The sequence below is a fragment of the Somniosus microcephalus genome, chromosome 2, assembly GCF_052327205.1.
Source record: "Somniosus microcephalus isolate GS21.2 chromosome 2, FLI_Smic_1.0, whole genome shotgun sequence".
NCBI classification, from domain to species: Eukaryota; Metazoa; Chordata; class Chondrichthyes; order Squaliformes; family Somniosidae; genus Somniosus; species Somniosus microcephalus.
The window spans coordinates 62,498,683-62,519,004 of NC_140988.1; the positions used below are offsets into that span (position 1 = coordinate 62,498,683).

A 20,322-nucleotide genomic window follows, 5' to 3' on the forward strand; every position below is an offset into this window, starting at 1 on the left:
TTTCTAGAACTAACAATCACTTGAGGTCTAGATTATATTTAGTAGATGGATTTAGATTGACTTCAAATTAGTTAGTAATTAATTACATTGATTACTTTATTTACCTACCTTTTTTTAAGATAGTTATTCCCTAATCGATTGAATAAACTTATTCCTGATTCAGGCATATAATACACAAATCACATGCATCTTAATGAACTCCTGATCAGACACAACACAAGATTAACCTATACATAACATGCTTCACAATGCTCCAATGATCTTTCACACAACAGCTCCTTGCAGAAAAGAACATTTTTTACACAGGATTCAGTTGAAGCCCATTTAAATCATGATGCTTTTGGACATTTAATTATTAAAAATATAACCACACTGCATAAATGCTGATCCAAGCATAACTTGTTCTTTCCAAGGCGGAACGGTGGTATGAATTTATATGTGAATTGAGCAGAGGGGTGTCAGTGCCGGGGAATGGAACACTATTCCACTTTTTGCATTCAATGAAATCACTGAGCACAAGTTGAGCAAAGTTCACCAGGTATGGACTAAACCAAAACAAACTGGTATACTTTCCTGTGAAAGAAAATCCAGGAGTAGAATGTGGTTATCACAATATATGTGTGCCCCATTCGCCTTATGTTAGTTAAGTCCTTGATGCACTGTGATTTAAAGAGTAGATTTATAAAATGGTGCAGTTTATAACAGTGTTATGAAAGGAAACTGTAAATATAATGGCCCAGATTTTGCAGTTGTAATGATGGCGAAACTGTCAGCACTCACCGCCATTACTCTGTGAAACTGACATCAACTTCTGGCGTCTGCACATGCACAGTTAAACGCGGAAATCCAGAAGTTGCTGTCAGTGATTCCCTCCTCCTCCACAGGGTGCGCTGAAGTCCCTGCAGAGGGCAATCTTTAGAAATTAACTTGACTGACGTGAACTTCCCCTGTTACGCTGTAATATCGCTGTTAAAATCCCCCAAAAAGTTAAGCCTCGTTAAATGAAGTGTAACTGGGTTTTTAATGGCGTGCTATGTCATAACTACTGCTGAACAATCTCCCTGGCCCTGAAAAACTAATTTTATATTTGTGTAATGTCAAATTTTTCCATTGTGATAAAAATTCTATAGGTTTTAAATAAGTTTGTTTATGATATTTCAACTTCTACCTTAATCCCATGTGTATGTCCCAATCTTTATTTCGCTCTCTGTAAAATTTATAAAAAGTGAAGGATAATCAGTGGTTTTTACTTCCTGGTTTGCTGTCTGAGAATTCTTCAATGTTATTGGCTGCTTAGCCTGTTTGATATCATCACTGCTGCTGTACGTTCAAGATCCCCTAGAGTTGGCGCCAGAATGATGTTAACGTCAGCAAAGGTGAAATTGATGCCAGAGAGCACTAGATCTTTGTGGGCAGCTTTCTTCGAAGTCAGCGGTGAGTGCTGCCACTTCGCCGCTGACTGCAAAATCCGGGCCAATGTGCAATAGGGAGGACACGAAAAACCACTTTTACGAATGTCGCAGACTAACATCAGTACACGTATGCATCTTATTGGTAAATTACCAGTTATCATTATGCGTCATCACCAAATACAACTGAAGCTCTATTGAAGAGCAAATTCGTAACATCGTACAGATATCTTTGAATTGTTACCAAGTTCCAACTTTCTTCCCAACATAGCAAGCAATAATGAGGTACCAAAGGGCTGCCAGAACCATAGCTCAAGAAAGAGCCGCCATCTTCAGGAGAGAAAATTACAAACAAAAATAGTGTGTTCAAATTAGTAAAAGAAAAAGTGGTGCCAAGTCACACATTAGCTTTTTTTTTTATAAAGAGAAGTCTGAGCTATATTCTCCCCTCTTCTCCTGAGAGCGTCAAATCCTTGCTGGGTTACAGTTGCACAGGTACTAGTCCCCTTCCAATACCTCACCCAAGTGGTCATTATTAATGTGTTAGTCTTGATGGTGAGTGCCAGTAGGCTATTCCACTACATGGGACCTCGCAGTGGAGCACAATCCTGTCCTCAATCAATATCCACACACACATACATACTTCCAAGAGGGAACACTAGATAATTGGCTAGGTTTTCCCTCCTTAAACCCAGAGGCGCTGAGGCCAGTTATAGCATCATTACTTTGCTCCCAGCTGAGATCAGCTAACTCAGCACAGACTACGGAATGTACCCACTGAACCATCAAGCTTTAAGGGTTATAGTGAATCTTGGGTATCCTGACTGAATGACACATTTTAGGTGTCAATTTTTCCTTTAAAAGGTGTACTTGTAACTTTTTATAACCTGTACTTATAAAGTGTTTTCCATTGTTTTTGTTTAAATGCTTTACTCATTCTAATAAACTCTCCTCACAAGGGGGTGGGTAAAACCTTAGCAGCACGAATGACTTATTGGGACTACATTATTAGCGATGTAGATTTTCTATCCTCTTGTTCTGTCATCAAACCAGCTTATTGAAACAAGGAAAGTATAAACATGTTTTCTTCTTAAAAAGTATTTCCAAAGAATACAGCTGTCTTGGAGTCACCTATTCATACAATACTGAAATGAATACTGAATCCTTTCCTTTACGCATACACTGCCGAAAACCATTATTAAAATAACTGGCCTCGTCTACTTAAACTTGAAATAAATGTATCAAGCAATTCAATTCTCAATGGGTTTCGTTCCAACCCACCTTCCTTTCTTCTGCATTCTTTCTGGTTCCAGTATTATCATTTCTTCCTCTTCACTGTCTGACAGTTGGATAATCTCAGCTGTACAAAAAGTACAAAGAGAGAGACAATAAATATTCAGCAAGTCTCTAATTCTAAACTGAACACTAGACAACACAGATGCAGAATATTTACCATCTGTAGGTTTGCTTGCTTTTTCATTATCATTGCCCAAACTCTGGGCACCCGGTTCAGGAACAATATCCTCTTCATCTTCTTCCTCCTCTTCCTCCAGATCATCGATCATCCATTCATTTTGAATCCCTTCCCCAATTTGACCTGTTCCAGGAGCACGCACAATTGGTTTTGGAACACTGTTTCCAGTTAAGAAAAATATTAGTCAAGCACAATAAAGCCTTTGTAAAAAGAAAAAGTGCTAGACTTTGTCAAAAATATATTAATTGCTACCATTGTTAGGAACTTTCCAATTAAGGTTTTAGTACACTAAAGTCGTACGGTATTGTACAACTTGCCACTTAAATTAGTATTGGTCCACCATGATACTCGTAGCTTTATACTTCAGGAACAATCAATATTTTGCTCTTATTCCCTACATTACTTCCATTGTTGCCCACCTCAGTCATTCCCCCATGTTACCCTTCTTCCCTAGTGGTATGTGTCTAGTATTTCTAAATAGGATACTTTTATTTCATACTTTCCTAATAGTACTGTCCAATCCAGTTTCCTTAACACGCCCCTCAAAATCTGCCTTTCTAAAGTTGAGTGTTTCCATTGTATTCTCCTTTCCATCATAAACCGAAGCTCAAACTCCACTATACTGTAGTCACTGTCACCAAGGTGTTTCGATTCTCACCTGCGCTACCATCTATCGGTCGTTACTTAATATCAAGTCCAACAGTGTCCCAGCTCATGCAAATTCTTTTACCAACTGTCCATGTAACAGCCCAGGGTCACAATATTACTCCTACTATAAACACTTTTAGACACTTCCCAATCTATCCCTGATAAACTGAAGCCATCCAATCTCGGTTCCTGTACATACCAAGTTCTTGATCCAATCCCTCCTTCTGACCTAATGGTTTATTGCAGACACCAGTTAGTTTTCTTCTCCTTCATGTCTCTTATTCCTGTTCACGGGGTTGTCACCTTATTTGCACCCGCAGCAGACAATCAACTTCTCTTTTACATAAAAGGCTACACCTCCCTCACTATTTGCCTTTCCCATTTTTACTTTTATTACTTCTATTACAAGAAACAACAACAACCATTTATATTGTGCCTTTTAATGTAGAAAACTTCTCAAGGCAGTCTACATAGTGGAGTAGAAGAAAATAATAGATGAAAAGAATGGATGCAGAGCCACGTGCAAGAGTTAGAGGTGACAAAACATGGTTGAAAAGATGGAGAGAGAAGTAGAGGCAGAGCAATTTAAGCAGGGTGCTCCAAAATTAGGGCTGAGGCATCTGAAGGCTCTGCTACCAATGGTAGGACAAAGAGAGGGAGGGGAAGGCACAGAAGAGCAATCATTGGACCAAAGGGCATGGGAGGAATGCAAGGCTGGATAGGTTACAGAGATAGGGTGGATGAAGCCATAAAAGGATTTGAAGAAAAAGTGGATTTTCCCCGACCACTGCCTCCCAGGGAAAAGGTCAGGAAAAAGGAGCAATCTGGGCCATTGCCCCTTTAAAGCTGTTCTGGGATTCCTGAAGAGTTGGAGCTTGTCCTGCACTTGTAGTAAGCATGGGCCAGTCTGATACATGCTAATGCGGCAAAAGATTCTTTCCTGGCCTCCGACCTGTGCTGAGTAGAGAGTCCGCAGGGGTCCTGGGGCAGTCCAAAAACACCCAGGTGGGGCCATTTAAATTTTTGTTGTTGATAAAAGTAAGTGTCAGCATGCTCCCGCACCACCTCCACCCCAGGATCCTGAACACAGAGACTGAGATGCAGCTGTAAGCCTGAGAGGTCTGCAACTACACCTCATTTTCCTGCCCTTTCTGATGGCACCTAAGCCCTGCTCTGACAGTGTCCTTAAGTCATGTAAATGGCTGGGACAAGAATCTCTGGTGCTCCTGTCTAGCAACAGGATGGCAGGAGGGTGAAGCAGAAAAATCCCACCCTGGTTTCTTTGCGAAGTGATCTGTACACCTGCATGTTTACCCAACCCGTGTCATTGGTCAACCAGGTCTCCACGCTACCTACGAGATCATAGCCTCCCTCTCCAGCAAGCACCTCCAGGTTTCCAATTTTGCTCTTCAGATTCCTAGCATTTATTTATCGAAATCTGAAGCATCCATTCCCAGTCCCATTCCCTAGACTAATGTATTTAATTACCTTGTCATTGTTTCCCGTGTAGCCACATTCTTAACAGTGAATACACTTTCCTACTATATCCTACTGCATTTGAACAGTCATCTACCAGACTCCGTTGTGTACCATAATGTCTAACTACTGTATCTTTTCTATCTTCAGCATTCTATTTTCTTTCTAAGCCTGTTCTGTTGTTATTTCTGTTCACCTCTTCCCTTGGTATCATTAGTTTAAATCGTTCTCCCACTAAAGTTGGCAAAAATTCTTTAACAGAGTTCAAAAACTCTTAAAATTTCACGACCACCAGACATCTCAAAGCGCTTTACAGCCAATGAAGTACTTTTGAAGTGGTCACTGTTGTAATGTGGGAAACGCGGCAGCCAATTTACACACAGCAAGGTCCCACAAACAGCAATGTGATAATGACCAGATAATCTGTTTTTGTTATGTTGGTTAAGGGATAAATATTGGCCAGGACACCGGGGATAACAGGGAGTGCTACATTGTCAGTGGTGTTGTCTTTCGGATGAGACATTAAACCAAGGCTCCGTCTGCTCCAGCAGGTGGATGTAAGAGATCCCATCACACTACTTTGAAGAGCAGTGGAGTTACCCCGGCCAATGGCCAATATTTACCTTTCAATCAACATCACTCAAAAAAATTATCCGGTCATTATAACATTACTGTTTGTGGGAGCATGCTGTGTGCAAATTGGCTGCCACGTTTCCTATAATACAGTAGTGACTACACTTCATTGGCTGTAAAGCGCTTTGGACATCCTGAGGTTGTGAAAGGCACTATATAAATGCAAGTCTTTCATTCAAATAAACATAGTGGATTATGCAACATTTCAATTTGTTGCTCCAGCACATTGCATGCAATATTCCATCATGTTTAGTGCACACAAACAAATACTAGGAAACCACTGGAAAGTTCAAGCACGAAATTGATTAAGAGTTCTAACAAGACGACAGCAAATGATTAACTTAAACCATTAAATTTTAAAATATAAATATAAAGTTAGTTTCAAAGCATGTATAAAATGCTTTATTAAGCAGATTAATCATTGACTTTAATTTAGCAACTGGACCAATGATCAAAAGATACAGTGATGGGGATGGTTCAGCCTTTGATATGATTTCTTCAGCTTGTTCTTCAACACCATCTGTATCCACTGGAGCTTCATCGAGCTTAAAGGTAGTGATCCGCTTGTTTGGTATGGATTCTGCAAAACCAAACTTCCCACCTTCCTTCCTGTCCAATGCAAAATGTACAGGCATTTTAGTAAGCTTTTGCATAAAATCTCAGCAGTTGGGTTTGCTATTGTTATTAATGCATCAAATTATTTACTTGAACTATGGTCTTCTTCATTCTTTGATATTGCAGTCTACTGGAGGGGAGAGGAAAGGATGGGAGAACATATTAGGACACTAAAGATATGAAATTCCTTTGGGGTTTCATCAGTCTCTTGCTGTAACTCTGGAACCAGGATTTTCATCATTTCCAGGTTAATTATGGCTACCTTATAAGAGGTGGGACTTCCGTCCACCCTGGTACAGGGACCTCCTACGCAGGAAGCTCCCACTCCTCAGGCCACTGGGGCATAGTGCATTACTGGAGGCTGGTACAGTGACTGGGGGCATATTGACCTCCACAAGGGTGCATGTGGGCCCCATTGGTGGGGTCCAGGACAGGCAAGCAGCCTAGACTCTCAAAGACCAGGATTGAAAAAAAATGTAGGTTGTCCCCCCTTGCAAGGACCAATGTGCAAGAATTTGCAACTGTAGAAGCCACATATGTAGAGCATGAAAACTAATAATGCTACTTAGGATACACAAATAGAGCTGTGCCTTTATCCTGTTCGCATCACAAGGTTGTCCCCTTGAATGGTGCTGAAGCTGTCTGATTTAATTGCTCATTACGTAGTAACAAAATGCATTCCTGAGGAAATCAGGGGAAAAGGGCTGGTCCTCTACCTGTATCATGCTCTGTCCCCTTGAAGAGCCATCCACGCCCTTCCCCCCCCACCCCCACGTCTAATTTTCCCGGCCTTTGTTGAACAGGGTGGAAACCTGGCGAAACGCACATTGCATGCAATATTCCATCATGTTTAGTGCACACAAACAAATACTAGGAAACCACTGGGAAGTTCAAGCAAGAAATCGTTTAAGAGTTCTAACAAGACGGCAGCAAATGATTAACTTAAACCATTAAATTTTAAAATATAAATATAAAGTTAGTTTCAAAGCATGTATAAAATGCTTTATTAAGCAGATTAATCACTGGCTTTAATTTAGCAACTGGACCAATGATCAAAAGATAGAGTGATGGGGATGGCCAGATTGAATTTTGTCCCCCAAGCCAGCAGGCTGGAGACTGCCCCAAGAAGGATGATTTGTGACCCGTGCAAAAAATACCATCTTCCCGACTACACAAATCAACATATGGATTGTTGCAGATGTTATTGAGAATGCTTCCTATCCATTATCAACTTATCATGTGACCTAGGAGTGAATAGTGTAGTCAAACTGCACCCTGATGTCTCTCTGTGCTGAAAAAAAAATTAAGTGTCAAAATTCTTGTAGCCAGAATTGCTCTCCAATAAATGAGTTAGTCATGAGCTTCAAGCAGTCTTCACACTTCAGGTAATAGCAGTTAGAAAATAGTAAAGATGGGCATCATGTGAGTAGTGACTGAAAGGATTTGCGACACTCAGTCAGTTGAACCAACACAACCACCAATATTAAAGATGATGGCCCTGAAGTTGCATTCAGCGGCGTATCCAAGGAGTACGCCACTGACCTCTGAATGAAATCCGCACTTACCTGGTGCGAGGCTCCAAACGAAAACTTGCTTTGAAATGCTGCAGAGTTGTACGCAGCATAGTGGCCCACGGATCCCAGGGGCGCACCATTGTGTGTAAACGTACCTGGGATCACGCGGGACGGTGCTCCCTTCACTAGCCATTCAGGAAACATTGATTAAAGGAAGATACAGGCCAATTTGAATCCAGCCTACAGCAGAGTTAAGCATAGCAACTGGACAGCCTCACTATAAATACTGGCTGGCCTTCACTCTTAGATTTATTTTTCTTGCACCACATGGTTTTTGCAAGCTCACATTAATACATTTTCATATATCTGGAAATGACCTGACAAAAAGTTGAAATATATTTTGACACCATAAATTTGATATTATATATATATTATATCACAAATTATTATGGCCCTGAAATTGCAATTTTTTCACACACCCTCCCCATATGCTGTGCTAACAGGCTCCTGCGCCTGTTTGTACCAGCCAGAAATTTTTCCAGTGTAATTGATGCGCAGTTGGTGGGCAATTAGCCCAACACTGCGCCAGCACATCATTTCAAATGAGGACCTGACATTCGCAGCGGATGATCTTTCTAGTCAGAACTTGACAGATCGTAAGTTCAGGATTCAGCGTATGCGCTTAAACCCCGAACTTGCAGTCAATTTCAAAGGCGGTATGATATCGTACTCAGAGTACGACATCATGCCAACCGTGAATTCAGGCCCAATGTTGCTTTAAAAATCAGTAGTTCTTTCCTTCCCCACACCACCTTGGGATGACGGCAATATCCTAATTGTACATGGAGGAGGAACAAATGAGCCTCTCGTATCACTAGCTTTTAAATCCATTCTTCTGAATTGAATTTGAAATATAATACAAAGTCTTAAAAATGACTAATACAAAAAACATTTGCTTCCATATACTTGCGTTTGTAATTTTTCTTTAAAAAGACGTACAGAAATTGGTTCATAAATCTGACAAATTATGACCAATAACTCTAAAGTATACAGTATACAGGAAACACGCTTTTAACCGGCACCTAAATATCCGGAAATCTCTCTTAACCGGCAAAATTCAGGAGTAGGTTCAGATAAGTTTTACTTTATATTAGTGGCTGTGTAACCGGGGTTCCTGGATCTGTGGCCGTGTAACCGGGGTTCCTGCACCTGTGGCCGTGCAACAGGGACTCCTGGATCTGTGGCCGTGTAATCGGGACTCCTGCACAAGTGCCGTATAACCGGGGCTCCTGCACCTGTGGCTGTGTACGGGGCTCTTGTACCCTGGTAAATATACCTCTCTGTAATTCAGACTTTTTGATCAACCGGCACCACGCCGGTCCCGTCGGTGCCGGATAAAAAAAAGTTTCCTGTACATTAAAATATTTTAATTAATTCATCCATCAAAATTGTGTTAAATGTAATCACTTTGACAGTACATTTCAGCACATATATAATTTTTTTAAATGAATACTGTATACTAACAAATCATGCGCTTACAATTTTAAAAATACCACTCACATTCATCAAAGTGTAAGTTTATATTTTCAGGCAACAGAGTATGAATAAGTTTTGAAAAGCAGCCCAACACTAATCTTTTGTTCAATTGTCCTGATTAATCCAAGCAAGCAAATCAAAATATATTTGGATACAGAAATTTTTTTCATATTTTCAAAAGATGGTGACTCATGCTGGGGTATGATACCAAGGGTGCACATTGCTCCTTCCGCTCCACCCACCCCCAAAAGAATATCACCCAAGTTGTCATTTTTTATGTGGAAGCCTAGATGGCAAATGCCAAGGACTCGAATAGTAAGGGGCTGTAGGTGAGCCTTACCCTGTCCTCACCAAAATCCAAACGGATGCACTGGCCAGCAGGAGACACGAGATAATGATCAGGAACCATTGCCAAGTTTGCCCCTCCCCAGCCTAGGGACACAGAGGCGAAATTTACCATCTCCACTTCCTGAGTGATAACACAGCACAGATTAGACACTGAATCTGCCTGTTCACACGCCATCAGAGGAGCTCCAACTTATAAATTAATTTACTTTCAAAACACAGCACTTTGTATAAAAAAATTAAGTGTTTAAAATAAACTTGCCTGACTTTTTTATCATTTTCAAGAGCTTTCTGCATTAGTTCTGTGATCTCTGCCACCTTCACCCCAGCTATTTTAGTACAACGGAGAACCTAAAATGAAGAGATAAGATTATTGTTCTTCCTTGTTCCCGGTTTCTTCCTTCTTTCGTGGAGATGTTGATTTATTTTGGGTACAGTCCACAGGTACCAGCAGCCCTCTAGTACCTCACCCCATTAGGCATTCTTTATGTGACATCCTAGACAGCGAGCATCACCAGTCTATTCAGCTGCAGGGCCAAAGCCGAGCTTGATCTTGTCCCAGACATGTGTCTCCACACATTCACTTTTCAACAGGGTCACTGGATGGTGATCTGGAGCAGGACCTTGGCTAGTTTTTCTCTTCACCTAGCTCAAAGGGGCTGAGGCTGGTTTATAGGGGCCCACTGTCCTGCTGAAATTAGTAAACCCAGCACAGACGATGGTGAACTGGCTATCTTCCTTAGTCTGCAGTGTGCTTTCATAGTAGCTACTGACCCTGCAATATCAGGTGTCAAGTATATGACTGCTGGTCAGAGGTTGGAGGTTTTTTATTGCAGGGAAGAAGGACTGGTAGAGGTGGTACTGAGGATTGTTAATGTGGCGATGAGGGGTTGGGTAGGAGTAGATCAGCTGAATCGTTGGACAGTCAACTGCTAGTGAATAGCTCTGGCTACAGCCTGGTGCTGTTGCCCTCCCACTTCTGCTCCATCTTTGGGGTGTTCATGCTGTGCAGGCTTCATGTATAGACCCTATTGCTCAGCAAAGTTGTGCAGACCACCACAATCTGGGAGACTCTCTGTGGGCTATATGGTACAAAGCCCTCAGATTTGTCCAGACAATGAAAGCATTGCTTGAGCAGTTCAGTGCTCTGCTCTATGATGGCTCTAGTAGCCCTGTGGCTCTGGTTGCATATCAATTCGGCTGGCAAGGGCTAGTCATGTATAGGTGTCATGAAGAGCCTTTGTCCTCAGGCAGCTAGCTCCTGACTTGCTGAGGTTTGTCAAAGAGTGTGGGGGGGGGGGAGGGGGAGAGATGGTGGACTGGCACAGTATGTAGGTGATCACTCACCAGCTGTTTATTCATGCATTTCCTGTTCATGAAGGCTGCTGGCTCATTGGGAAATGCCCTGACCACTACATGGGTGGAGTCAATGACATCCTGAACTTGTGGGAAGCCTTCTACAGCTGCATAGCCGACAGCCCTTTCCTGCTGACATTTATGGGGAATGTTATAACATCTTTGGCCTTGGCAAAGAGGGCATCAGTGTCCTTCTTGATGCAAGCATAGATTGCAGACTGACTAATGTCACCTGCTGCAGCCTGTAATGATGTTAGGGCCGCTTTCTCATCGGGCTGAAGGAGTTAAAAAGCTACCCAAACACAGCAATTTCTAAGGTCTACAGACTCTTCTGATTAATATAATGACAAAACTTGGAATTTGAAGTTTCAGGACCAAATGGTGATCTACATCAAGGAACATGGATCATCTTTAACTGAAATTGATAGAAAATCAAATGATCACATCATGTATATTTAACATTTAAACTGAAAATAATGGGGCTAGTAGACACCAATCAATCTGTTGGAGAAGCCAGGATGAAGTAATTTGGTGCATGGCCTTTAGGAAAAGCCTGGACCGCTTTCCTTTTTATCTAGTGTACAATAGCCTTCCAAAACGAAATGCTTTCTTGTCTAGTGCTGGTAAATCGATGTGATTGGCCAGTATTATGATGCCCATTACACAAAAAAAGAAACAAAATGGCAGGTACATTAGATGGTAAGAGAGTACTTATGAAAAATCGGAAGAATCTAGAGCAGATAAACTTGGGCAAAAGAATGGATAGATTACTTTTTATAAATCTTTTGGAAAAAAAACACCAATAAAGTGATAACATACAATCAATGCAACAAAGCAGAACCAACAGCACTGGGAAAAGCACTCTAAGCTATCAGCAACACAAAACAATGAGAAACTTATTTTCCTTTCACATCATATAATCTAAGAGTACACTGCAGCTCTACAAGAATCACCAGGTCCCTGGCTTATCATCAGCAGTTTATGCATAATACCTCAGAGATCAGCTTTTGAAAAAAAATAGAAAATAAAACCAATTTTAGCGTACTGTAAAACATAATGAAGTTTAAAATGATATAATTATCCCAAAGGAAAACTTGGATTAGATTTTGTCATTGAACTGATTTGAAGCATTGCCAATCATTCTAAGAATACCAGTGATAAAAGAGGATTTAGTTTAATTGCAATTTTGTGCTACACAAATGAAGTGAGGTGTGGGGGGGGGGGGTTGAAAAAAAGGAATAAAAACACCAGGGCCTAGAAATTCAGTGGCCTGCGCCACCAGTTTGCGCCCAAAGAGGGCTTTTGCGCCACTGTGCAAACCTACCGCGATATTTAGCGGGGCGCTAATGGCGGCGTTAGCCATTAGCGCTGCGCCGCCACCGATGACGTCATCGGTGTGCGCAGCGCCCCGCTATCGCCCCGCTGGCCATATTTGGTTGCTGCCGCCTCGCCCGCAAACAGCGACTGGTACACGGGGCCTACCTGTGCCGGTACTGGGGCGAGTTAAGGTGGAGGTGCGGCCGGCCGCTTTTTCGGCGGCCGCCTGCCCGCACCTCCTTCCCCGGCCTCCTACACGCCCCCCCCCCCCCGCGGCATTGCCAGCTGTTTCCAGAGAGCCCGGCACTTCTCCTTGGTGCCGGGCTCATTTGCCGGCACTCGCGAGCGGGGATCGCGCTGTTGCAGGCACCTCCCCCTTAAGACTGAGAGGAAGGCCTGCAGTACCGCAGGCTGCCGTGCCGCAGCGGGTGGCGCTGCGGCACTTTGCACGCCGATATTCAGTTTCAGCGCCTCAAGCAGGGCGCCGAAACCCTTGTTTAGCGGCCGGCTTCCACTTGGGGCGCTGAAAGTGAATTTCCCGCTGGCGCAAGTGGCTCCGCGCGCAGCGGTAATTCTGGCGCCCAGGCGAGCTGGGCGCCCCTAACTGAATTTCTAGGCCCAGATACCTTAAAGTGGATTAATCAGATGCTGAAGGCAGAGCAAATAGAACATTCATTTGCAACTTTTATTTGTTCTTTCCTCCCATCCCCCCTCTCCCTGCTCCTACACTTGCTTAAAAACCTGTTACATCGCCAACCTTTTCCAGTTCTGACGAAGGGTCATCGATCTGAAACGTTAACTGTTTCTCTCTCCACAGATGCTGCCTGACCTGCTGAATATTACCAGCATTTTCTGTTTTTATTTCAGATTTCCAGCATCTTGCTTTTGTATTCGTTTGCAACTATTCAGTAGTTAAATCAATTTCAAGTATTTTTTTTTTTTTTATATAAAAGAGCTTGCATTTATATAGCACCTTCCATATCCTCAGGATGTCCCAAAGTATTTACGATAATTGGATTAGTTTTGAAGCGCAGTCAGTTGTGCAAACATGACAGCTAATTTGTGCACAGCAAGGTTCCACAGACAAATGACCATATCATCTATTTCTGGTGATGTTCGTTGAGAGGGGAATGTTGGCCAGGACACCAGAGAACTCCCTGCTCTTCTTCAAATAGTCCCTTTGGAACTTTTACATCCACCTGAACAGGCAAATGGAGCCTTGGTTTAATGTTTCATCCAAAAGACCAGCACCTCCAACAATGCACCAGCCCCTCAATAATTGAAAAATAAAAACCAGGGGCTAGAAATGCACAACACTCAATCAACATTTGAAAGAGAAAGAGATGGGGACCTTTAACACAACTCGTCTTTAGATAAAAAGTTACATCTATAATATTAACCTTTCGGGTGCTGACTGACCTACTGTACATTGCCAATATTTTGTTTTTACTTCAAATTTCCAGCATTTCTTTTTGTAGACTTACACTTTTACGAAAACGTAAGTGTGCAAGCATGCTGACCTGATCTTTTAGAAGCATAATTCCACCACTGGACTGAATGGTGCACAGCTCACGGTGTTTGTTCATGGCAATCACCAAAAGTCCATCCATGACTCGTTCCTCATGTTCGATTGGATCCACCAACAGGTACGTTCTATAAAAGAAAAATATTACTTAGAAATTACAACGTGCCTACCTTGTTCCCATATCTCTTTATTCACCTTTCCTTCAACTGCTTAACTGATTTATAAATGTTGAGTCTGTGCGTCAATCCTAAATTTTATCTATTTTTAGTGACACATACAGGGGGAATTTGCTACTTGTGGCTGTTTTGTGCTTCACTTTCAAGCCCACAGAATAGCTCAGATCTTTCTTGTAATATAATATTTACAAAAATGTCCAATGACTATGAGTGGAAGATTTTAGGGCATAAAGGGGCAGATTTTCCTCTTTAGCATTTGGATCTAAGGCATAGCCTGGGAAGAGTGCTGAAAAGGAAAATCAGATGGAAAGGATCATGCCTGTAATGGAGCCCACCCGATTTTCTGTTCATTTAAATCAATGGGAGGAAAACAGAGCAGTTGTGTTATGAGCACGCGCTCCTCCCTGCATTCCTCCTAGGTGACGCTTTACGTCCAATTACGAAAGAGAAAAATCTGCACCAAATTATCTGTTCTCTTTCTCTGCATTGTATCTCAGGTTACAATTACCTCCTTTAACAATGAATAAAATTGGGCATTCACAAGCTCATCGTTCAAGGTAAATCAAGCAACATTACACAATGCAATAGATTCTTTATACTTATCTGATTGTGTTAAAGAAGTCAAGCTAAAGATTTCAGCTTGATTATGATTTAGATTTACAAATCTAAGGGATGTGATAAAGTTAACACTATTGAGAGGTTGAATCCTTTACACAGTTTACTCTGCTGCCACCACCACCCTTTCTAAAATGGCTGAAAAAACAAAAGGATACTTAATCCATATCCTGCTAAGTAAGCAGAAATCCTATTCAGAGTTGGAAATTCAGTAAAACTAAGTTGCATTAGGTTATATGTTGGTCCCCTATTGAGGTTATAATAAAGTTTTACTTGTACACTAGATGTTAAAGTTTATCTCCAAAATAAAATGATTTTATTTTATCTAGGAAGAGAAAAATAGTACAACTTGTCCCTATATGGGATCAAGAAGCACAAGAAAGAAAAACAATCTAACTTTTATACCCACCCCTGCTGAAAGAAGGCAAAGCTGACAGCAATGGGCATGTGATGGATGCTCAATGGGATTGGATCACGCTCCTCTGGTGTATACTAGTGAAAGAGAAACACTGTTAGAGGCACATTCTTTGATGCTAACAATTAGTCAAAAGATTTAACTGCAATGACTCGTGTTTTGCATTTGACAACAGCTTCTCACTATACCACCAAGATATACTCAGATCTCTAACATAATAAATATGGTTTATGCCAGTCATTGACATCGAAAGCTATGCAATGCATTCTTCTCAATAACAAGCTCCTTGGTAATTAGAGTCATAGGGGGAAAAATTGGGTGAGTAGCGCCACCTGTTAGCGCCTAAAGAGGCAGTCAGTGGCTGTAGCGCCACTGGCTGCGCCTCCCGCGATATTCAGCAGAGGCGCTAATGGTGGCGTTAGCCATTTGCGCTGCGCCGCCACCGATGACGTCATCGGTGTGCGCAGCGCCCCATTCGCGATTATTTGGTAGCGAACGGCGCAGTTGCGCCGTTCGCTACCCGCGCCCAGCTCACGGGGCCTTACTGTGCCGGCAGCGGCGCAAGTTAAGGTGGAGGTGCGGGGCGGCCGCCTGCCAGCACCTCCGTCCCCGGCCTCCTGACACCCCCTTCCCCCCCCCCACCGCGGCATTGCCGACTGTTTCCCGAGAGCCCGGCACTTCTCCTTGGTGCCGGGCTCGTTTGCCGGCACTTGCGAGCGGGGATCGCGCTGTTGCAGGCCCCTCCCCCTTAACAATGGGAGGAAGGCCTGCAGTACCGCAGCATGCCGTGCCGCAGCGTGTGGCGCTGCGGCACGTTGCGCTGCGATATTCAGTTTCAGCGCCCTAAGAGGGACGCGGAGCGCCTCGAGCCTCGCCCCGTCTCCCTCTAGGGGCAATGGAACTGACTATCTGACGATCGCTAAAGCCTCGAACGCTGCGCTAAATACTGCGCTCAGTCGACTTTTGCGCCCCAACCCAATTTCTAGGCCATAGAGTTATACAGCACAGAAAGAGGCCATTTGGCCCATCGTGTCTGCGCCGGCCATCAAGCCCTATCTATTCTAAACCCATTTTCCAGCACTTGGTCCGTAGCCTTGTATGCTGTGGCGCTTCGAGTGCTCATCTAAATGCTTCTAGAATGTTGTGAGGGTTCCTGCCTCTACCACCCTTTCAGGCGGTGAGTTCCAGATTCCAACCACCCTTTGGGTGAAAAAGCTTTTCCTCAAATCCCCTCTAAACCGCCTGCCCCTTACCTTGAAACTATGACCCCTGGTTATTGACCCCTCTACTAAGGGGAATAGTTCCTTTCTATCTACCCTATCTATGCCCCTCATAATTTTGTACACCTCAATCAGGTCCCCCCTCAGCCTTCTCTGCTCGAAGGAAAACAACCCCAGCCTGTCCAGTCTCTCTTCATAGCTCCAGCCTAGGTAACATCCTAGTGAATCTCCTCTGCACCCTCTCCAATGCAATCACATCCTTCCTATAGTGTGGCGAGCAGAACTGCACACAGTATTCCAGCTGTGGCCTAACTAGTGACTTATACAGCTCCATCATAACCTCCCTGCTCTTATATTCTATGCCTCGGCTAATGAAGGCAAGTATCCCATATGCCTTCTTAACCACCTTATCTACCTGTCCTGCTGCCTTCAGGGATCTATGTACATGCACACCAAGGTTCCGCTGATCCTCTGTCCTTCCTAGGGTCCCAACCTTCATTGTGTATTCCCTTGCCTTGTTAGTCTGCCCAAAATGCATCACCTCACACTTTTCAGGGTTAAATTCCATTTGCCACTGTTCTGCCCATCTGACCAACCCGTCTATATCGTCCTGTAGCCTGAAGCTTCCCTCCTCGCTATTTACCACTCCACCAATTTTCGTGTCATCTGCGAACCGATCATACCTCCTACATTCATATCTAAATCATTAATGCACACTACTAACAGCAAAGGACCCAGCACCGATCCCTGCGGTACACCACTGGACACAGGTTTCCAGTCACAAAAACAACCTTCGACCATCACCCTGTCCCTCAGAATTTTTTCCAATAATTTTCCTACCACTGATGTTAGGCTCACCAGCCTGTAATTCCCTGGTTTATCCCTACTACCCTTCTTGAATAATGGTACTACGTTAGCTGTCCTCCAGTCCTCTGGCACTCCCCTGTGGCCAGGGAGGTTCTGAAAATTTGTGTCTGAGCCCCTGCAATCTCCTCCCTTGCCTCACACAGCAGCCTGGGATACATCTTGTCTGGGCCTGGGGATTTATCCACTTTTAAGCCCACTAAAACCGCTAGCACCTCCTCCCTCTCAATACTAATTTGTTCAAGTATATCACAATCCCCCTGCCTGATTTCTATGCCTACATCATCCTTCTCTACAGTGAACACAGATGCAAAATATTCATTTAAAACCTCACCCACATCTTCCAGCTCTACACACAGATTGCCACTTTGGTCCCTAATGGGCCCTACTCTTTTCCTGGTTATCCTCTTGCCCTTAATATACTTATAAAACACCTTGGGATTTTCCTTTATTTTGCCCGCCAGTGTTTTTTCATGCCCCCTCTTCGCTCACCTAAGTTTATTTTTTTAAGTACCCCCCTGCACTTTCTATACTCCTCTAGGGCTTCCACTGTTTTTAGTCCTTTGTATCTGCCAAAAGCCTCCCTTTTTTTCCTAATCCATTCTTGTATATCCCTTGACATCCAGGGTTCCCTGGGCTTGTTGGTCCCACCCTTGACCTTTACGGGAACATGTTGGCGTTGTACTCTCTCCATTTCCTTTCTGAAAGGCTCTCACTGCTCTGATGTGGATTTTCCTACAAGTAGCTGATCCCAGTCCATTTTGGCCAGATCCTGCCTTATCATATTAAAATCGGCCTTCCCCCAATTTAGAACCTTTATTTCCGGTCCATCTTTGTCCTTTTCCATGACTACTTTAAATCTCACCGAATTATGGTCACTGTCACCAAAATGCTCTCCTACTGACACTTCTGCCACTTGCCCGGCTACATTCCCTAGAATTACCGTCCCCCCTCTTGTAGGATTTTCTACATGCTGGCTCAAAAAGCTCTCCTGGATGCACTTTAAGAATTCTGCACTTTAAGATTTTTCTTCAGGAGTCGTTGTTCTAGATATGATATATTATCGGTTACTTATTATAACAGTTATATTTCTTGTGTCAGTGTTCAAGATCACCGTTGTCTCATTCACGTTTCCACTGCACGGTCACTTTTGGTTTCTCTTTGTCTAGTATGTTCATGCTTACGAGAATCTAAATAAATGTAGATAAAACAACCTCTTGCAGGTGTTTAGATAGCAAGATCATTCATAAAACATATATTCCATTTCACCAACAGAAAATGCTATTTCATATATTTAACAAACTTAAGTAATAACAACTGCTATTTATAACTTTAAAAAAAACTAGTGACACCAAGCAGTATTGACTATTACAGCAAGGACATCAAGTATAATAAATGAGAGATAGTGTCATGTTCACTGCATTAGGAAGGAACATTGGACTTTTTTATGACTATAGTCTGTCTTTCTGAAGGTTTTATGGTTGTGAGTGTAGATCTGCCAAGTTATTGGCATATAAATATTTAAATATCAACACTGCAACTCAGATGGAAAACTTAAAATGTCTCAAGATTAATGCTGATTGGGCCATTGGAAGTACATCTGGGCAATGACCAATCAGAAAACAAAATGACTTATGGGAGAAAGATTCACAAGTATGTCCTGCTGATAACATGGAAACCAGCTATCATAGTACAGGTAGACTATCCTTTATCCGCACTTCCGAAAACCTCTAAAAACCGAAAGTTTTTTCGTGGAGCGTAAGTCGTGCGCACGACATGACCCGAGTGGCGCCAAACATGACAGGAGTGGTCCGGGAGCTCTGCCTTTCTCTGTGAGCAGGGCAGAGAGTCAGAGTTCCCTCCTGGGTAGGAGATTGCAGGCCGAGCCGGGCAGTGTGAAGGAGGTACCGGGAGAGTGAGCCCAACAATACAGCAGCCCGTCCGATAGCTGCAGCGGCCTGTCCGATAGTCTTTTCTTCCCCCCCACCACCCCCCCCCCCCCGGCCTGATTTGCAGGCCAGCTTAGTGCAGGAGTCAGCCGATATCCGGCTTTCCCACAACTGGCGGCGGCAGTCGAGCCCCAGACCCCCACTAAGTCAAGGAATTCAGATACGGAGCAGGGGGAGCCGGAAACCTCGATCTAACGGCAGAAATCAGCAGCTGTTTTGTTAGGTTTTTTTTCTTCCCCTAGCATTTTTTTCTTCCCCTAGCATTTTTTTTTTTTTTTTTATAAAAACAGTCAGGCTGTGGAAAGCCTCTCTGTAGCTTAGCAACAGCTTCAGAGACGCTTCCAAGGCAGGGCCCGAGTGTTTACAAGCTGTGTGTTTGTCAGAAAACCTTCTGAAATCCGAAAAATTCCGAAAACCGAAAGACAGCTGGTCCCAAGGTTTTCGGATAAAGGATAGTCTACCTGTAATTACATTAAAGACACACTCTGGGTTATTTCCATGCAATGCACGCAGCAGCCCTCCAACAATTTACTTACACATTAAACAAAACCATACAAATAAACAAAGGAGTTCCCAAATAACAACAGAGAATGCTGGAAAAACTCAGCAGGTCAGGCAACATCCGTGGAGAGAAATTGAAGTTGACGTTTTGGGTTGAAACCCTTCTTCAAAACAGCTTTGAAGGAGGGTTTCAACCCGAAACGTCAACTCAAATTTCTCTCCACGGATGTTGCCTGACCTGCTGAGTTTTTCCAACATTCTCTGTTGTTATTTTAAAGGAGTTCCCAATATGGGCTCAATGCTGAGAAACCAGGCACACCGGGATTGAAGGGCCCCCCAATAAGCTTGTTCAAAAGAAAGAGAAAATTTATAGCACATTAGTAACATTATCCTATTAGGGTTTTGTTACTTACATTCTTGGCAGGACAAACCCTTAAAATGGATGCCTGCTGAATGAATTGCTTACTCCAGTACAAAGCATGTGTATAAATTTGACAATAGGGAATTTGAAGATACAACAATCTTAAGATTGCTTAAAGCACTATAGGGGTCTGATGATCAAACATAACTTAATGCAAAACTATTTAAGCTACCACTGTACATAGTAAAAATCACTATCAGAAACTAAATAAATAAATAAAATGCAGAGAAGCAAAATGGAGAACAAGCTAAACAGATACAGTCGTCACCTTCCCAATCTCCACAAGGGCTGTGCCCATTTTCTATCAATTTAA

General features: G+C 42.9%; 1 protein-coding gene across 4 annotated transcripts in view; it reads right to left on the reverse strand.

The window, feature by feature from the left end:
• exosc9 (exosome component 9) overlaps positions 1–20,322 on the reverse strand; it is an 86,118-nt gene that overhangs the window by 19,496 nt on the left and 46,300 nt on the right. For 3 of the 4 annotated variants that reach the window (XM_086009908.1, XM_086009884.1, XM_086009898.1), the window contains 6 exons: positions 15,049–15,131; positions 13,844–13,976; positions 9,913–10,001; positions 6,103–6,249; positions 2,863–3,041; positions 2,691–2,769 (listed from right to left, as the gene is read on the reverse strand). In XM_086009908.1, the coding sequence (XP_085866034.1) occupies positions 2,691–2,769; positions 2,863–3,041; positions 6,103–6,249; positions 9,913–10,001; positions 13,844–13,976; positions 15,049–15,131 (710 nt within the window). Of the gene's footprint in view, positions 1–2,690; positions 2,770–2,862; positions 3,042–6,102; positions 6,250–9,912; positions 10,002–13,843; positions 13,977–15,048; positions 15,132–18,252; positions 18,329–20,322 lie in introns of those variants that run through there. The other variant, XR_015081500.1, reaches the window with a different exon arrangement.